Raw genomic sequence first — 19,136 nt, forward strand, 5'->3', positions numbered from 1 at the left:
TAACAGGGTACATCCCAGATTGCCCACTGGAGGAACTTAGAGGAGGAACCTGTGCTTCCTTCCTGGGAGGGGAATTGTCATAGTAGCTCAGGACTTGCATAGCTTTATTCCCAAGCAGGAGGCAGAGCTATGAAAACAAGACTCCTGGTGCCCAAAATGGAATCCCACACTGCAGAGGGGCTAGGAAATTCCCATGATCTCTCTGAGACATCTGTCAAAATCAGATAAGTGGGGTTTCCTCTGGTCTCTCCCCAACCTCACTCACCCTGACATTCCACCATACTCACTTTAGGACCCTCCCATACAGCCTCCTCACCCAGCCCAACCTCAGACTAATCCTGACACGTTTTCCTACCCAGTTTCACTCCAGATTCATCGATGAACAGCCTCCCTACCACCGGCCCCAATTCACGTCAATTTATTATTAAGGACACTTTTCCCTGCCAGGCATTTGGAGGGGAAGGAGGGGACGGATAAATGAGACAGAGCCACTACCCAAATGGAAGTCACAGCCCAGTGGGGAGGCAGCTATGCAAACAAGTAATTACACAGAAGAAATAACTAAGAGCGAAACAGAGGTGTAAGAGCTGTGCGGTGGCAGCTTCAGGCACAGTCAGCCTAACTGCGGTAGGAAGGCATCTGTGGGGGAGATGGATCTAGGGTCGCGCCAGCGGTTCTAAACCATTGAGTAGGGGCAGCTTATCAGAATCACCAGGGGTTTTTCTTCCCCAAATATATGTGGCTGCCGTCCCCGGAGCTCTGACTCGCCTAGGAGAGCGGGGTGGGTGGCAAAGCACGTGCACATGTTTTGAAAAAACTCCAAATGATTTTTGTCTCTTAGTCTCCCAGAACCAGCGGTCTACACTCCCTGGAGACTCCGGAACATCTAGAGTCCGCCGGGAGCACCCATAAGAGAATGACCCGGAGGTCAGCAGCTGACGCGTTACTATGGATACCCCAGGGCGGGGGGGACGCACTCAGCACACCCTCAAAACGTCACCCCATAGCCGACTCGGACGGCAGACACAGGGCAAGGCCCGCCCGGAACTGGGGGCGGGAGACAGGCGGCTCTCCGCAATCACAGTTCCAGAAGGGGGGGCTAACAAGGTTTTCTCCAATCACAGCTTGCAATGAAATTGATGCTTCTTTCCACCAATCATCGCCGAGTCGCGAGGGGGTTGTCGGGATGGGGGCCGGAGCCAACATGGAGCCCTCAGTGGAGTAAGGGTGAACCTGCTGTTGCCGGCTGCTCCTGTTCTCCCCCCACCATGTTGGTGCACTTATTTCGGGTCGGGATTCGGGGTAGCCCCGTCCCAGGCAAGCCGCTACTACCCCTCCGCTTCCAGACATTCTCGGCCGTCAGGTAAAAAGGGACAAACCTACCGGGAGCGCGGGCCATTGACCCGCCGGCAGGGCGTGGGGACCGCCGGGAGATGGAGTCCCGGGCTCGCGCAAGGCCTGCTGGGAGTTGTAGGCCGGCCCGGCCCGGGGTTGAATGTCACTCCCCCGGGGATTGGCCTCAATTATTTACAGCGAGACCCAGGTGCCAGCAGGAGGCTCGGCGCGTCTGTATCTGCGTGTGGGCTGGACGGAGGGGGCGCTCTGGCCGGTGACCACGCTAGGTCTCTTCTCCCCACCAGCGGGCGCCGTGCTGCACAGGTGTCGGGCCCCCGTTTCCAGCCCCAGTCCTCGTTCTTGGAATTGGTCTGGCGATGTGGACAAAAATTATTAGTGTCCAGAGACATTTAGTATTGCTGTTGTTCCAAAGATTCAGTGTGAACTGAACAAAAATGGTTCCTAAATCGGGATACTTTCAGCAGAGATAGTCAATTTGGTAACGCGTATGTATGTGTTCTTGTATGGTCTACACACGTTGGTCTCGAGAGAAAGACACAGGTGGGAAACGAACATGTACCCTAAAACTGCCACTCCGCTGTAAATGCTTTATGAGAAGCGACTGATTCCTTTCTAATCCTGGAGTGAAGAACCCGAGAGCCAGGCAGGCAGCAGATTCGTAGGGGCGGGTGGATGTGGACTTGTGTCCTTTGGAAAGCCCATCTGACTGATGGAGGGCGAGATGGGCGGAGCTGCAGCTAGAAGTACCGGTGCTGGGAAGTAATCCGCCAGTTCTTGGCAGTGACCAAGCACTGCTTAGACCTTAGTTTGGAGAAGATGAGAAAAGCTGGAAAGTGGCCATGGTAAATTATTAAAAGGCTTGAAAACAGTCCTTAGGAAAAGAGTAAGGGTGTCGATGTTTTTTAACCAGAGCGAAACTCCAGGAAAGACATCAAACAATGTTTTAGTATTTGTGTGTTCATAGTGTAGTGTTTTTAAAACGTCAGGTCACAACACAATAGATCATAAAGTGAATTTAGTGAGTCTGAATCATTTAAAAGTGAATATAATGGAATACGTGTTAAAAACAAAGCAGGGGGACTTCTCTGGTGGCGCAGTGGTTAAGAATCCGCCTGCCAATGCAGGGGATGTGGGTTCGATCCCTGGTCCGGAAAGATCCCACATGCCGCGGAGCAACTAAGCCCCTGCGCCACAACTACTGAGCCTGCACTCTAGAGCCCATGAGCTACAACTACTGAGCCCACGTGCCACAACTCCTAAAGCCCGCACGCCTAGAGCCCATGCTCCGCAACGAGAAGCCACCGCAATGAGAAGCCTGCGCAGCACAAGGAAGAGTAACCCCCCGCTCGCCTCAGCTAGAGAAAGCCCACACACAGCAACGAAGACCCAATGCAGCCAAAAATAAATGAATCAATTAATTTTAAAAATTAGGGAGGGAATTCCCTAGTGGTCCAGTGGTTAGGACTTGGCGCTTTCACTGCCAGGACCCGGGTTTAATCCTTGGTGGGGAAACTAAGAACCTGCAAGCTGCACAGGACAGCCAAAAAAAAATGAGGGGAAGTATTGTTTCGTGAAGCATTTCAGTTCTCTGTGACATTGTGCTGGATCGCAACGTAAAACATATTTGTTACTGTTGTCCACAGTAAGTCTAAAACTTTGGAAACGCTGCAGCAGCGAGTCAGGGCAAATTTGTTCTGCATTTCTAATGAGAGCATGTGCTCAACAAACATAACCATTCGCTGAACACTGTTATGTACCAGAGCTCTGCTAAGTGCTGGGGATACAGTGGTGAATAAGATAGGGCTTCCCGCCATCAAGGAATATATGGTCTAATGGGGAAGAGGGGCGTTTACACAGGGCAGAAGGACATTGAGCTTCTCCGTTTATATTTTGTTTTGTTTTGTTTTTTTTATTTTTATTTTATTTTATTTTATTTTTTTTCCGTTTATATTTTGGATAGATATAAAGTACACAGTGGAAGACAGGCAGGTGGATGGGGTCGGGGGAGGTGTAATATAGAGGTGGCAAGAAGCCCAGGCCTCCCTGAAACAAGGGAAGGATGAGATGGATTGTGCAGTTAGGAGCGTCTGGAAATATGAAAGGCCATCATAGTAAAGAAAAAACCTTTCATCTATTTGTTTTTTAAAAGCCTCTCCTCATCAATAATCTCATTTGGATCTTTGATCGTCCTACCATATACTCTTGGCCAGATAACTTATGCTTCTAACAGCCCTCCCTATAGCCACTCCTGTCCTTCTCCAGCTCACTCCCCTCTGCTATGATCTTTAAAATGCAATTATGGGGACTTCCCTGGTGGCGCAGTGGTTAAGAATCCGCCTGCCAATGCAGGGGACACGGGTTCAATCCCTGGTCCGGGAAGATCCCACATGCTGCGGAGCAGCTAAGCCCGTGAGCCACAACTACTGAGCCCGCGTGCCACAACTACTGAAGCCTGCGCACCTAGAGCCTGTGTTCTGCAACAAGAGAAGCCACTGCAATGAGAAGCCCGCACACTGCAAGGAAGAGTAGCCCATGCTCGCAGCAGTGAAGACCCAACACAGCCAAAAATAAATAAATAAATTTTTAAAAGTTTTTTTTAATTAAAAAAAATGCAATTATGATTATGGTCCTCGTTGCCCTCTCAAGTCCAGGTGTTTTAAAAGGACGGTAATGACTCCCCCCACCCCACCCCCACCCTCCAGCCTCAGCAAGCTTTGTCGTTAGTTGTTTGTATCCACACATGCACTAAAGCTTAACTACCACAGGGTAGTTACTTGGTCTGTACTGTTCACCTCCTCTTCCTGTTCCTCAGAGCAGAGCACTGGTGCACAGTAGGCTGGCGGCCCTACGTTGCCATCTACAGGTACCGAAACTGCAGGAAAGGGGTGATCTTGGCCTATCCAAGATGACAAGATACGTTATTTGGATTTTATTTCTTTTTCTTCCTTCAGCTGACAGAGAGGGAGTCTGTCACCCTTTCCTTCCTTGCCTTGTCACATAAGCACTCAAGGCCAGGAAGGAGACAGGGCGATGGGATATATAATAAGCTTCCGACCAATGGTCAGAGACTTGGGTCCAGTCCAGACCCTGCCACACATAACCTTGGGCTCATCACACATGGCAGCATAGGATGAGCCTGGACTCTGGAGTCAGACAGCAGGGTTCCTCTCGTGTCCGATTCTGCTGCTTGGGGACAAATGACTTCAGCTCTCAGCCCTGCAGGATTTTTTCATCTATCAAGTGAGAATACTGGCATCTCCCTCCCAGGGATGTGAGGATCAAACAGAGCGGACTGATGACTTGGTGAGGCGGGGGGCACTGTCCCGCTCTGAGCTGCATTCACTGGGAACTTCCGTGTTCTCCACTGTAAGAGGAGCGCCGTCCAGCTCTGAGGTCCTGTGATTCTGAGAGAGCAGGGGCTGGAGATGGTCACTGGCTAGGGCCCGCCGTCTGAGAGACGAGCCAGGGAGAACACCTTTACCACTCGATTGCTTTCCTCCGGGCGTGTTCATCTCAGAAACCGAGGTTGCTTAAGAGCCGCCCTGAGAAGGGCACGGTGGGCCGTCGGGAGAGGGGCTGCTGCTCTCCAGAGGGCGGAGCCGAGAGCTCGGCCCTCGAGCCCTCAGTGCCGTTCTCTCCCTGCAGGTCCCGCGATGGCCGCCCCAGCTCCTGCCTCCTCGGGGCCGTGGCCTGGCTGCGGCCCCAGCTCCGGGCCCGCCTCCCTCGGGCCCCCCCAGCTCCCGGCCGCAGCCCCTCTGCCTGGCGCTGGCTTGGGGGAGTCCTGCTGGGCCCCGTGGTCCTGAGTAAGTGCCCCCGCCACAGCCTTGTGGCCCTCTGTGAGGCAGAAGCGGCCCCTCCGGCCCACTCCGGACCCGGTGTCGTGGAGCCCCGCTTCAACTGGAAGCTCTTCTGTCAGTTTCTACGCCCCCATCTGCTGGTCCTGGGGGCAGCCGTCGTGGTGAGGTCTTCTCCCGCCCCACCCCATGCCAGGGACAGGGAAGAATCCAGCCAGAGGTTCGCGGAAGCCCCAGCCAGAGCTGCCTAGGGGCAGCTTTCCTGCCTGGCCGAATCTCAGAGGAGACCTCGGGAAGCAGCGGAGCTGGGGGTCACCAGGAGGACCTGCACAGGGCATCTGGGTGAACAGGGTCCAGGGGTCCCTGGCGGCTGGTAGCTGGGCTTTAACTCTCCGAGAGACACAGGAGCCCCCAAAGCATGGGCAGTAGTGGGAGAGGAAGGGCCAGGGGTAGGGAAGAGCATGGTCCCCTGTAAACATCTGTCTCCCACCCCCCAAGCTGGCACTGGGCGCAGCACTGGTGAACGTGCAGATCCCGCTGCTGCTGGGTCAGCTGGTGGAGATCGTGGCCAAGTACACGAGGGACCACGTGGGCAGCTTCCTGACGGAGTCCCGGAGCCTCGGCACCCACCTGCTCATCCTTTATGGCCTCCAGGTACAGCAGAAGGGAGGGCCCGGGGGCCGCCAGAGGAGCCGCACGGGCGCCCCTCAGAGCCTGGCCTCTCTTCCAGGGCCTGCTGACCTTCGGGTACCTGGTGCTGCTGTCCCGCGTCGGCGAGCGCGTGGCCGCGGACATGCGGAGGGCCCTCTTCAGCAACCTGCTCCGGTACTGCCAGCCTCGGGCCGTGGGGTGCACTGGTGGCGGGGACCAAGGGGCCCTCGGGGGCTCTGGGTGAATGTCTAGGGGCGGGGCCTCATCCTGAGGTCGTGTCTCCCTCTTCTCCCCCACCCACTGCCCCTGTGTCCCACCGCCAGACAAGACATTGCTTTCTTCGATGCTAAAAAGACAGGGCAGCTGGTAAGCCGATTGACGACTGACGTGCAGGAGTTTAAATCATCCTTCAAACTCGTCATCTCCCAGGTCAGCGCCCAGGTCCCCCCACGCTCCCTCACACGCCCACGCTCCCTCACACACGCATGCTCCCTAGTGCGGATGCAGCAGGCCGGTCCTGCCCACCCCCTGCCCCGCCCCACCCTTGGGCCCTGTGCCCAGGCTCACCCCGAAGCGAGAAGCCTGCTGTCTGGTGAGGGTGTGGGTGAGGGAAGAGGGAAGTTCACAGCAGGGAGGTGCCACGGCAGCGTCCAAGGTCGGGACAGGCTGTTTCTCTCCCGTTCTGAAATCCTACCTCCCCGGAAAACCTTCCCGAGAAGAAAGGCTCAGACAAGAGCTTTTCCTGACCCAGCTTGCCCAGAGCAGAATCACCACCTTGCCCCCAGAATGCCTGGCACGCTGACAGGAGAGGGAGCGATGGCTTTCTGCTCTATTCCTGATGTCCTTTCCTCTTCCCCCCGCGTTGTCACTGACCCCTAGCCGTCCCTGGGTGGCATCACCAGGCAATTCTCTCTTTTTTTATTTTTTGCCCGCGCCTCATAGCTTGTGGGATCTTAGTTCCCCGACCAGGGGTTGAACCCGGGCCCCGCAGTGAAAGCACCAAGTCCTAACCACTGGACGGCCAGGGAATTCCCCAGGCGATTCTCTTTCTGTTCAGTTTCTAGAGCAGAAGAGAATGAAAGTGGGATTTGTCCAGGGGGAGGACGCCTTGGTCCGCAGGCATTCTCACCCCGCCCCTTCATGCCAGCTCATCAGGAAGGGGTTACGCTCTGTGACCAGTGGACTGTCGGTTGGCCTCCCAGGGGTCAGACCTATGGCCTTGGCCTTGTGAGTGGAGAGCTAGCTGTAGCCAGCTGACTCTTGCTAAGTCCCCCACATCATGTTGCTGACGCCAGACAGCCTTCCTCTCCACTCCCCAGGGGCTGCGAAGCTGCACGCAGGTGGCCGGCTGCCTGGTGACCCTGTCCGTGCTCTCCACGCGCCTCACCCTGCTGCTGATGGTGGCCACGCCTGCCCTGATGGGCGCCGGCACCCTGATGGGCTCAGCTCTCAGAAAATTGTCTCGCCAGTGTCAGGAGCAGGTACCAGAATTCCCGCCCGTCTTCCTCCTCTCTGCCCTGTACTCCTCTGTCACCCCTCCCTGTCTCCATCCTGGCTCCCTGACTCCTGGACTCCTCGCAGGTCGCCAGGGCAACGGCTGTGGCAGATGAGGCCCTGGGCAACGTCCGGACCGTGCGAGCCTTCGCCATGGAGCAGCGGGAAGAGGAGTGAGTGCCGGGCAGGGGTGGAGCCCAGAGCGGTGGCGGGGGGGCGGCCTCCCCAGATGCACCTCCCCCTGCCCCGCGTCCCAGCCTGCCTGCTTCCTGAGGGCTGGGCTCGGCTTCTGTCGCAGACGCTATGGAGCGGAGCTGGGGGGGTCCCGCTGTAAGGCGGAGGAGCTGGGCAGAGGCATCGCCTTGTTCCAGGGGCTCTCCAGTATCGCCTTCAACTGTGAGTGAGCGAGGACCCGCCGGGGGACCTGGGCTGTGGCTTGGGCTGAGCTCGGAGGAGCGAAGGACGGGTCCCAGCAGGGCGGGCGGCAGGCAGCTCTCCACCTGCTCGAGGTCCTTCACATGTCTCTCGAGGGCCAGTCAGCCGGTCTACGGAGGCTGCTGTCGCCGGCAGGCAGTGGGCAGGGAGGCCCAGTGTCACAGCCGAGCCGTGTACAGCGTGCTGCCGGGCCGCCTCCGAGGGAGCCGTGGAGGTGCCCCCAACCCGCTCGTTGCCAGATGACGAGACAGAGGGAGAGACCAGTCAAGTGACTTACCTAAATTCCAGTCAGTTGGGAGCACAGCAAGGACTGCCAGAGGGGACCAACACGTGGGCCAGGCTCTGTCCTCTGCCCTCCGCTGCTTCCTCCTTGAACCCCTGTCCTTGCCCCACTCAGGCATGGTCTTGGGCACCCTGTTTATTGGGGGCTCCCTCGTGGCCGGACAGCAGCTGACAGGGGGAGACCTCATGTCCTTCCTGGTGGCCTCACAGACAGTGCAGAGGTGAGTGTGGGGCCGTTCCCTTTCCTAAGGGGCCCAGCTGGGCCAGGGGCCGGGGGTGCCAGTCTGCTGCGGGGACAGCTACCGGGTCCCCCGGCGAAGCTCAGGGCTAGGGATGGGGAGCCCCTGCCTTCGTCCAGAGCCTGCTCGGGGCTCCCAGCAGCCCCTGCATCCTAACTCGCTGACCGTACACTCAGAAACGCAGTTGCTATCTTCACCTTCCAGACAGTTCTTCGATGAGCCTTTTTTTTTTTTCTTTTTTCTTTTCTTTTTTTCTTTTTTTTGGCCACACCGCGTGACATGCAAGATCTTAGTCCCCTGACCAGGGATCGAACCCGTGCCCCCTGCAGTGGAAGCGCGGAGTCTTAACCACTGGACTGCCAGGGAAGTCCCAAGCCTTTTTTTTTTTTTTTTTTTTTTTTTTTTGTGGCTGCGTTGAGTTTTCATTGCTGAGTGGGAGCTACTCTTAGTTGCGGTTCACAGGCTTCTCATTGCGGTGGCTTCTCTTGTTGTGGAGCACAGGCCCTAGAGCGTGCAGGCTTAAGTATTTGTGGCTCACGGGCTCTAGAGCGCAGGCTCAGTAGTTGTGGCGCACGGGCTTAGTTGCTCCGCGGCATGTGGGATCTTCCCAGACCAGGGCTCGAACCCATGTCCCCTGCATTGGCAGGCGGATTCTTAACCGCTGTGCCACCAGGGAAATCCCCCAAGCCTTTTTAAAAAAAGTTTTGTAAAATACACATAACAGAATTTACCATCTTAACTGTGTTTAAGTACACAGTTTTTGGTGGTTTTTTTTTTGGCCATGCCACACGGCATGCAGGATCTTAGTTCCCTGACCAGGGATCGAACCTGCACCCCCTGCAGTGGAAGCACAGAATCTTAACCACTGGACCACCAGGGAAGTCCCTAAGTACACAGTTTAGTAGCATTATATACACTCACATCATTGTGCAGTCATCACCACTATCCATCTTCAGAATGTCTTCATTTTGCAAAACTTTAATGCTGCACCTATAGAACCCCCCTCCCCCCCTCCCCCCCTCCCGCGGCCCCAGGCAACCCCCATTCTGCTTTCTGTCTCTGTGAATCTGTCTGCTGTAGGTCCTCATCTAGGTGGGATCATACGGTATCTGTCCCCTTGTGACGGGCGTATTTCACTGAGCATGACCTCTCCCAGGTTGAGCCATGTTGGAGCAGGTGTCAGAACTGCCTTCCTTTTTGAGGCTGAATAAGACTCCATGTATGGATAGGCCATCTTTGACAAGCTTTTTAAGAGCTGGCCTCCCACCCTCTGCCTGACCTTCCCCTGCAGGTCCCACCCTGCTGGCTCACCATGTCCACGGCTCCGCCGGCCCCGTCTGCCCGCAGGCACCAGAGCTCCCCGCTGGCTCTGCCACACGAGTGCCCAGGGCGGGCCTCCTCCCCTCTCCTGTCCCTTCCAAGCTAAGTTCCTAGCAGCTTCTTCCGCTGTTTCTCCTCACCGTTTCCCCCCCATATACCAAAACACATAAAACATAAATACACGTTAGATAAACAATGACAGTAAACATGATAGAATAAATAATTGAAGAGTGAAGACCTGTGTTACCAGCCAACCACGTCCAGAAGATAGAACGTCAGTTCAGACGCCCCTCTGGGTCCCTTCCTCGTCATTCCCAACGCCGATGGTCCTCGTGTCGTGGCTCTGCCCCGTGTCTTGCCACCTGTGTGAGTGTCAGCCGTTTCTTCCAGAATCCCTCACCATCGGCCTTATTATTATTGTCCTGGGCAGAATGGCGCTAAGCCGGAGGCAGGCAGGTAGAAAAGACTCCCTTTCTCAGCCCCAGACCCAGCATTCCACAGAGACCAGATGCCACCCATTTCTGCTCAGTGCTTCCTAATCTGGGCCCATTCAGACCCTCTCTGGTCCTGGGCAGCCTCACCCCTCCTTCCCGGAGGCCCAGGAACTGATCCCTGGTGGCCTTGGCACTAAGAGGGTCTGGCTGTACTGAGGTGGAACTTGGGCCGCCCCCTGCTGCCCCTCCCCCAGTGCTGACCTGGACGAACACCACTGGCTCCCTTCACGGTCACCCCACCGTGCTCCACGGGGCAGGGGCAGAAAGTCTCCCCCGGCGGAGGGCAGCCACCAGTCCCAGGCCTGGCCCTGCTCCCTCAGACTCACCTTGCCCTGGGCCCCCTCCCCTTTATGGCCTGCGTCCAGACCCTTTCCTTTCCTCCCCGCTGCACTGCCTAGCCAGTTGGCAGAGCTGTGTCACAGACTTCAGAAAGCCTGTCCCGCAGGCTGCTAGGTGCTGGGTGGGGCGGCTTCCCCAGCCACAGGCCTCAGGCGCAGACTAACTTGCTGTCCTGCCTCTTCCTTCTCGGGAGGTTCTCCAGGCCAGTTCCTTGCGGGCTCCTCCCCCCTCCCCCACCCCCGGTGCTGGGAGAAGTGAGATCCTGGGGAGTCAGTCTTGCCTCTTCTTCTCTTCGAGAAGAACCCGCATGCACAAACGGAGACGCACAGTCACGGGCTGGCCTGGCCCGTGACTAAGCGGGGGGCTGGTGACTCAGGAGCAGTGACTCACCTTCCTCCCAGCAGCCGGCAGCCCCGCACGGCGACGAGGAGGCGACCACCGTCTGGACAGATAGACACTTGCCCCTCCGCTCACACAGGGCGGAGCCCGTGATGACGTGTCTTCAGGGAATTGTGTCTGGGGTCCCCCCAGAGTTCCCCCTGTGGTCCAATGTCTTCTGTTTCCTTCTTTCTCTAGAAGGAGTAACATGGTTTTTTCCACCTTCATTAGCCCTTGCTTCCCCCGGGAGTGGACAGCGCTAGGTCTGACCCCCTTGGTGGGCCTCACAGCCCCTCCCTGCAGGCTGCGGGCAGCGTGGAGTCCAGCCCCACTGCGCCCTGCGCCTGCCTTCCCTGTTTCCTCCCTGGAGCCCGGCCATCAGGTAGCTGATGACTGTCAGCCGCATCCAGGGCAGGAGGGAACGTGGCTCTGAAAGGAGAAGTTACTTGCCAGGTGACCTCCCCAGGGGTGCCGGATCCCAGGGCTCCTAAGGCCCCAGGTTTCGGGAATTACCTCTGCATTTGGCTTCCGGCTGCCTGTTTCCTCACCTCACCCAACACGTCCCCCACGCGGCTGAGACCCAGACCTGCCCCTCTGGCGCCGGCCCGCCTTCTCTCAGGCTCTCCTCATCCCCCTCTTTCAACGCTCCTCTTTTACTCGCAGGTCCATGGCCAACCTCTCTGTCCTGTTTGGTCAGGTGAGTGGCAGAGTTGGGTGGGTCCAAGGATGTGGACACGGCACCTGGGCTGGAGTCCCGTCAGCCACTGACGTCACTTGTGTGCCGTGGGAATTGGGTATCGGGCGGAGGGGATACCACAAGCCCCTCCCCCGCCGCCAAGTGGGAGTCCAGAAGATGCTGCCCATTCCCTGGGACCCCATGCCTCCCTCACACAGACTTTAACCCCCCTCCCCAGGTGGTGCGGGGGCTCAGTGCAGGCACCCGGGTCTTCGAGTACATGACCCTGAGCCCGTGCATCCCGCTGTCTGGGGGCCACTGCATCCCCAGGGAGCACCTGCGCGGCTCCATCACCTTTCACAACGTCTGCTTCAGGTCAGCATCAGTGGTGGGCGCAGGGGTAGTTCTCTCCGGGTTGAGGGCGGGAGAGGGAGCCTGTCTGGGGACCTGTGGGTCAATGTCTCCCTCTAAGTAAGCCCCCCTCGGGGGTGCAGGGAGACTTTGGGAGGGACCCGGGCAACAAGGGGCCGGGAACCCGGTCTGACTGAGGGTCTCTTGGTTCCTCCCAGTTACCCCTGCCGTCCCGGCTTCCAGGTGCTCAGAGACTTCACCCTCACGCTGCCCCCGGGCAAGATCGTGGCCCTGGTGGGCCAGTCCGGGGGAGGTAAGAGGAGCCCGCCACCCTCCCACCTGTGACTTCTCCCTGTGGGAGCCACTCAGTGTGGAAGGAGGGGCCCCTCCACTGCCACCGGGGGCATCCCTCTCCCGGAACACATTCCAGAAACCCATGCCCCCTCCCGAACCCCCAGGAAAGACTACCGTGGCTTCCCTGCTTGAGCGCTTCTACGACCCCACGGCAGGCATGGTGACGCTGGATGGGCAGGACCTGCGCACCCTCGACCCCTCGTGGCTCCGGGGTCAGGTCATCGGCTTCATCAGCCAGGTGCCTGCTTCTCTCAGTCCCTGCTGCCTGGGCCCCTTCCCCTTCCCAGCCCCATCACCTGCTGCCCTCCTGGGGGCACTGGGGGGCGAGCTGGCTCTCTTCACTGGTCCCCAGCGTTCACTGGGGTCCCAGTGACTGCAGCTCTGCCCTTGGAACTCTGTTCCTCAACGTAAAAGGTCCAAGCAGGTGGAAGTGGGGTGGCCGTTTTAGGATCCCTGGGTTCTGTGGTGTCCAGAACGTCTGGACACCACACGGTGTTGCCGGGCACTGCTGGTGGCTCACCCACCCACTAAGCAAGGCCCCGCAGCCCCGCTCTGAAGCTCTCAGCCCCACTGCTTTCCCAGCGAGGGTCCACCTCCCCCCACCCCCCAAGTGTGGATAGAGGGCGCCCTTTTGGCAGGAGAAAGCCAAATTGTAAAACCCTTCCCTGCCCATCTCCCCAGAGAGGGGGGACCCTGCCAGGCCAGCTGGCCTTGCTCTCCCAGCCGCCTTCCCGCTCCCCTTCCCGAGGGGCTCCGTGCCATGCAGGAGCTCGGCTTCTCCCGCCTTTGATGGACCTCTCTGTGTTTGACCTGTAACTTTGAACTGCCCCTACCTGCCCTCCAAGTGGTCCTGTTCTGGCCGAAACAGCCTCTCCTGATGCGCCCCTCAGGGGTTCAGGGCAAAATCAGAATGTTTCCGGTGGACCCTCCACCTCCCACCCCCAGGAGCCAGTGCTGTTCGGAACAACAATCATGGAGAACATCCGTTTCGGGAAGCTGGACGCCTCCGACGAAGAGGTTTACGCAGCTGCCCGGGAAGCCAACGCACATGAGTTCATCACCAGCTTCCCCGAGGGCTACAACACCGTCGTGGGTGAGTTCAGAGACAGCATCCTGCTGGGGTCTGTGGGGCCCATGTGCGAGGCTGGGATCTGGGGGGCAGGAACACAGTCACAGCATCAGGGAAGACCAGACAACAACCATGGCCAAGTGGGACAGAGGCGACTCTGTGGGGACAGGGGAGACGGGGCCCATGCAGTTCAGGCACAAGCAGGCTGCAGGGACGGGAGCGTGACGGAGGGCAGGGGCACAAGTGATCCGTGACGTGGGGACTCTTAAGAGCTCACCACGTCAGCTCCCAAGACCTGACCAGAAGCAAGGGGGTGTTACCTCCTTGTAATTGTTTATCCTTCTGTATCCTTTTATCCTTCAACGAAAGGTGCTCCCCCTGGTTATCCATAAGGATGGATTTGGTTGAGCAAGTCTGTCTTCTGACTTACCCAGAAGAGGGCTCTGGTGGTTCTGGAACATTGCAATACTGTAGCATCACGCTGGAGTCTTCATAGTGCGGCTTGCACTTTGTGTGTTCATCTCAGAGGTCTTTTTTTTCAGCCTTTGGGCTCATGTTTATCGTCCAGAGTCTCTTGGCTCTGTTGCAGAATGTTCCAGCATATCTCACGGCACAGGCATATCCAAGGTTCTCACCTCTTCTCGAAACCTAGTGCTGAGTCTGGCTGAGCTTAGCCTTCCGAGTGGTGCCCCCTCTGTGTGTAGCCGTCCTTCGTGTCCCGTGTTACTCACTGCTCAGATTCCTGTGGACCCCGCCCTGACTGGAGGAGCCGGGCCCACTCCTCTCTCGGGCACGTTCCTTGTACCCCTGACCCAGTGCACTCGCGGGCTTGTCCGGGGCTGCAGCCTGCCCTCCTGCTCTGTGACTGCAGAGTCACCTGAGGCTCTTTTTGGCAACCACGTGCCACCTCTGCTGTTCTCTGTGGGCATTTTGGACCCCAGATATGGTCTTCCCAGAATGCCCAGGTGGGTTTTGAATCCCACTGTTCTGCCGCCCCCTACCCAACGCAGGAGCCACATCTGGATCCTGGAAGTCCCCACAGCAGCAGAGACCCCGGAGGCCAGGAGAAGGCGGCTAGCGCTGCCGGGCCAGGGCGGGGGGTGGGACCCAGGCCCGTCATGGCTCCGAGCCCCTGCCCTGGTGCGTGGGTGGAGCCCAGCGACACCTCTGGGCATCACTGAGCCCCGTTGTGTGCGCGACCCCTGTCATCGTGTGAGTGCATGTGCACGTTGGCACGGGGATGTGGGATCGGGTTGCTGCCAGGCATCACCCCTGCCCTCAGAGAGGCAGGACGAATGCGCACGGGGCCAGGGCAGGGCCCTGAGGGGCCAGATGGGAAGTGCCAGGCGGCCCCGGTGACCATCTGCAGGGCCGCCCCGAAGTGCAGAGCTGAGCACCACTTCAGGCCCCCGCCCTATCCCCTTCCTCCCCAGGCGAGCGGGGTGCAACCCTGTCTGGTGGCCAGAAGCAGCGCCTGGCCATCGCCCGAGCCCTCGTCAAGCAGCCCTCAGTGCTGATCCTGGATGAGGCGACCAGCGCACTGGACTCGGAGTCTGAGAGGCTTGTGCAGGAGGCCCTGGACCGCGCCAGCGCCGGCCGCACCGTGCTGGTCATCGCCCACCGGCTCAGCACCGTGCGTGGAGCCCACCAGATCGTCGTCCTGGCCCACGGCCGGGTCTGCGAGGTCAGCTGGGGCCCCGGGAGCAGGGCAGTGGGCTGGCACGGCTTCAGCCACGGACACAGTGGAACCGGTGGCTCAGCCAAGCTGTGTGAGGGTCTGGCCTGGTCCTGGGCCTGGAGCTCATAGTCTGAAAGCAGCACCCATGTGGATTCAGGAGTTCTGCCCTTAGATAAGCCCTGGCCTCTCGGGGCCCCAGCTTCTTCCTCTGTCCCCTGGGGCGGGGCGGTGAGTAGAGCTGCAGCGTGGCTCCCAGGATCAAAGGGGAAAGTTCTCGGAGAGGCGTTCGCTATTGGGGGAGGGGCCCAGGGGCTGAGGCACAGAAGAGGCCGCACCAGGGACCCTGATCAGGGCCCAGGCAGGAGCAGCACCCCAGAGGCTGGGCCTGCAGCAGGGCTCGGGGGCTGTATGGGGCCCGGCTCACAGCCCCCTGGCCACTCGCACTGGGCGAGGGGCACTGGGCCCTGTAAGAAAGACAGGGGCACCCAGATGCTCTTCCACAATCCAGCTAAGCTGACAAATGCAGATGCGCCAGTGGCGATCCGCAATCAGCTGTGCTTTGGTTTCACACTCTCCTCAGGACTGACAGTGGCTTAGGCGAAGCCGTGCCCAACGGCTCATGAGAAGCTGGCCCTCCGAGGGCTCTGAACTCTGAGCTGGGTTGGGGTGACCGTCTGCCCCTCCCTCTCTCCAGGTGGGGACCCATGAGGAGCTCCTAAAGAAGGGCAGGCTCTATTCGGAGCTCATCCGGAGACAGGCCCTAGATGCCCCGCCTCCGGAGATGCCCAGGGGCCCTGGGAAGCAGCACCCCAAGTCCTGAGAGGTGTGGTCACCGCCGAGCATCCGTGCCCAGGGCCAGGGCTCAGCTCGGGGGGGATCCCGGGGACCGGGCCCCCAGGAGGGCCAGCACGCTGGGGTGGGGGCCACTGCTCCCCCCACTCGCAGCAAAAGCCGGGCCAGGCGCTGGGCTGGGAGGAGGTTGGGCGCGCGTCTCCTCCTGCTGGCCCCCTCCTGCCAGAGCTGAGAGTCCTTGGGCTGCACAGCGGGCCCCTGCTCTGTCCCCTCCCTCTGCCTCTGCCAAGCCCTCCCCGACCCCTCTCCCAACCCTGCCGAGTCTCCCCCTGTACCCGACAGGCTAAAGGTGTGCAGGCCGCAGCTGCAGGGAATTTTCACAAGTCAGCATCGAGGGTGGGAGCAGGGACTCACCCCAGGATTCGTCCCACACCCGTACCAGGACCTCAGCCTCCTCCACTGACTCCCGACAGGCCTCTCGGGGCCCTGCGAGAAGGCGCCCACCCGCTGAGCCAACCCTTCAAACCCTCAGCCCACATCTTGGGAACAACTTCCCTTCCTTCTCCTTGCTCCTTTACACAGTCCTTTCTCTAGATTTTGCCCTCCCCCCATCTAAATGGGACGGGTGCCTAACAGGCCCCCTGGCTCTTGGGGAGGGGGAGGAGGGGCGGGCAGCTGTGGTCTGATCCACAAGAGGTTCTGCCCCGGCCCCGTGCGCCTCGAGCCTGTCACCTGGTGAGATTGTGGACCGCCACCCTCTATGTGAGGACACTTACCTCTGAAAGGGACAGAAGAGGACATGCACCGCAAACTCCAGCCACGGGGGACATGCAGTGCTAACAGTCACCACACCGCGAAGGAGCAGCTGATGCTAAGCTCCCTGGGCTGACAGGATACGAAGTCAGTCCGACGGGGAGCGGTCACTGCCAGACCAGCCTCCCGGGCGTGGTCAGAGAGGTTCCCTGGAGCAGCTGGGACCAGAGCCTCACTTTGAAAGCGGATAGGCCAGCTGCCCGGGTGGCACAAGCCTGTGACTCCAAAGCTGTGAATGGGGTGGGGCTGGACCTTTGTCCGCTTCTGGGGACCTAAGAGCAGCCAGGGTTTGCCCCCAGCCCTGGTCAGCTCCTAGAACCGGGCACCCCTCCTGCCTTGGTTCTGCTCGTGTCACGTCCCACCAGGAAACCTTCCCCCCTCACAGCCACGTCTGGGCTGAGGACTCCATCATGAGTCCTGCGCCCTGGCTTGAGGAAGAGGGGCCGCCCGTGCTGGACCTTCAAGGCCAGCCAGACCTTTTGGATTTATCCTGTGGCATAGAAGGACGATGCCATGTTTCAGGGGTTGGCAGCAGGTGCAGGGGCAGCTGTGGCTGGAGGCCAGCCTGGAGGAGGCTGCAGCGGCTCAGGTGTGAGTGCAGGAGCCGGGGTGAGAGTCCCCACAGCCTCTTCTGGGTGTGGTTTAGGACCAGGTGCCACTTTAGGGAAATATCCCTAAATATCCCAGGGCCAAAGCCACCCTGGTTTGATGCCCTGCTTTCTTACTGATGAGAGGTCGCACCCAAGGGCAGGCTCGGCCCGGGAAGCAGAGCACGGGCTAGCTCCGGGTTGCTTTGCCACTAAACGCCTCCCTAGTGAGGGCAGCCAAGGGCAGGCCTCAACTCCCCGGCCAAGTCCACACTGGCCTGCCTGGCCCCTCCTGGCCGAGGCCAGCTCGTGCTCTACCAGCACCAGCCGCAGCCTCCAGCCACCCAGACGTCTTCTGACACCAGATTCTAGGTCTCTCCTTACCTCTGCAGGGTGGCCTCTCCAAATCCTGCCCCCCCCATCCCCTCTTTAGGGAAGTAGTAGTAGGCCCGAGCCCTGTAGAAGAGCCCTGTAGTAGAAGTAGGCCCGAGCCCTGAGCTGGAAGGCCCTGTGGTCAGCTGCACACTGGCTGTGTAGCCTTAACCTCAACCTTGGCTCCTGCAGCTATTCCACGCGGATCGTAAACCTAGCTGTGCTTAATTTCGAGAGCTGCTTTTAGTTTAATTAGAATAATCGGTGGTAAAGTACTTAGCCTTAGAAGCTGGTGACATCTGTGCAATAAACCGTGTTATTCACTCCTTCAAGGTGTGTGTTCATTCAGCACCTGCCGTGTGCTGCCCTGTCTGCCGGGGTGGGGGGGATGAGGACATCCCTGCCCCCGTGAGACCTGCGGCGGTCTCATCAGGAGGACGGACAGGAGGCCAGGCGATCACAGCGCGACGTGGTCACGGTCAGTTGGCGAACTACGTTCCACTCACTGCCGAGAGCCCGTGGACCCTCGCCTGTAATGCTTTGTGGAAGGACACGGAGTAGAAATAAATTGCAGTAAATAAATTAGTGGAGATAAATCTGCTCTCTCAGGCCTGCAGTGCAACTCCCAGCTCCACGGGGGGCAGGTGAGCATTTAACCAAACGCAGGGCTGGACGCCAGCGAGGAGCAGCCCTGACAGTCCTCCGCGACAGCTGCAGCGCTCAGCAGCTGCCTCCCATCCCTTGTACCTTGGATTAGCAAGACACCTGAGTCCCGCTTGAGGCCTTGCAGACTGCAGCTCTGCTTTTTGGAGATGTCCGCTCTAGCCTCTGGGAGTCCTCCCCCGCCCGACCCAGTGTCTCCTCGGCGTCGTCAGTCAAATGCCCCGGCTCTGCCCCCTCAAGGCCAGTGTTGCCATGTGTGCTAGGCACTGTGGCCCAGGGCACTCCAGCCGGTTTGGGGGCAGCGTCTCTCCTTTAGAAAAGCCCGCATGCAAAACAGGCACACTCCATGTTACTGATGGGAGTGCACAGTGGTGTAACAACGCCTACGGTGGGGAATTTTGTGCTATCGAATTACCCATGCAGTTGCCTCTTCTTGACCCAGCAGTTCTATTTCTGGGAGTTTACGTCTGTACGATGCTACTGAGAGCACCACTGTTTGTAATGGAAGACTGGAAACCCCCAGTGTCCATCAACAGGGGTGTGGTTCTATAAATGATGGTACATCCACATAAATGAAATGCTAGGCCACCATTTAGAAAATGAGGAAGTTTTCCAGGTACTGGATACCACATGGTCTCCAGAATATGTTGTCAAGTGAAAAAAGATGTGAAATCATAGGGCATCCATATTACCTGGGAGGGCGGCACACGGGCACCCGTGTTAGACTTGAAGGGCGACAGGTGAGCCCACCGTCACTGCGGCAGAGGCCAGCCCCCCCAGACGCGAGGGCCTGAGCGTGGGGAGGTGGGAGAGAGGGTCACTGGAGACAGACCACCTCTGGACTTGGGGCCGGAAGAGACCCTGGCACCCAGAGTAGGCCGGGACGCTGGGGCCTCAGAAAGAAGAGTCTGCCGATGCCAACTTCCCACCACTTTCCAGCCTGGTGAGGAGCCAGCTCCGCTCTGCGAAAGAGCAGATGATCCCGCGTGAGGTTAGGGG

At 58.9% G+C, this 19,136-nt stretch overlaps 2 protein-coding genes across 4 annotated transcripts in view; one reads left to right on the forward strand and one right to left on the reverse strand.

The window, feature by feature from the left end:
- The window catches only part of ATG9B (autophagy related 9B), a 14,761-nt gene extending 9,420 nt beyond the window's left edge, over nt 1-5,341 (reverse strand). Inside the window, exon 1 of the mRNA XM_061198927.1 lies at nt 5,320-5,341. Coding sequence (XP_061054910.1) covers nt 5,320-5,341 — 22 coding nt within the window. The remainder of the gene's footprint in view (nt 1-5,319) is intronic.
- ABCB8 (ATP binding cassette subfamily B member 8) lies at nt 1,191-17,806 on the forward strand. Of its 3 annotated transcripts, XM_061198929.1 has the most exons (17): nt 1,191-1,363; nt 5,002-5,314; nt 5,649-5,804; nt 5,881-5,975; nt 6,125-6,230; nt 7,121-7,282; nt 7,383-7,468; nt 7,594-7,691; nt 8,128-8,233; nt 11,446-11,479; nt 11,697-11,833; nt 12,028-12,122; nt 12,268-12,401; nt 13,109-13,256; nt 14,666-14,916; nt 15,605-15,733; nt 16,045-17,806. In XM_061198929.1, exons 1-16 carry the CDS (start codon nt 1,269-1,271, stop codon nt 15,728-15,730), a joined length of 2,142 nt encoding a protein of 713 aa, XP_061054912.1. In that variant the 5' UTR covers nt 1,191-1,268; the 3' UTR covers nt 15,731-15,733; nt 16,045-17,806. The 3 variants fall into 3 exon arrangements, with proteins under 3 accessions (XP_061054912.1, XP_061054911.1, XP_061054913.1); XM_061198928.1 differs by having other exon boundaries at nt 15,605-17,806; XM_061198930.1 differs by lacking the exons at nt 1,191-1,363; nt 5,002-5,314 and adding an exon at nt 5,324-5,492 and having other exon boundaries at nt 15,605-17,806.
- The last annotated feature ends 1,330 nt before the right edge of the window (nt 17,807-19,136 follow it).

This window comes from Eubalaena glacialis, chromosome 8, assembly GCF_028564815.1.
Source record: "Eubalaena glacialis isolate mEubGla1 chromosome 8, mEubGla1.1.hap2.+ XY, whole genome shotgun sequence".
Taxonomy (NCBI): Eukaryota; Metazoa; Chordata; class Mammalia; order Artiodactyla; family Balaenidae; genus Eubalaena; species Eubalaena glacialis.

What these genes read in the sequence shown, in the direction of transcription:
- ABCB8 (XM_061198928.1), top strand. Translation starts at nt 1,269, where the DNA reads ATGTTGGTGCACTTATTTCGGGTCGGGATTCGGGGTAGCCCCGTCCCA. An exon ending in CTCTTCAGCAACCTGCTCCG is followed by an intron (nt 5,976 to 6,124) that starts GTACTGCCAGCC and finishes TCCCACCGCCAG; the next exon opens with ACAAGACATTGCTTTCTTCG. An exon ending in GCCTCACAGACAGTGCAGAG is followed by an intron (nt 8,234 to 11,445) that starts GTGAGTGTGGGG and finishes TTTTACTCGCAG; the next exon opens with GTCCATGGCCAACCTCTCTG.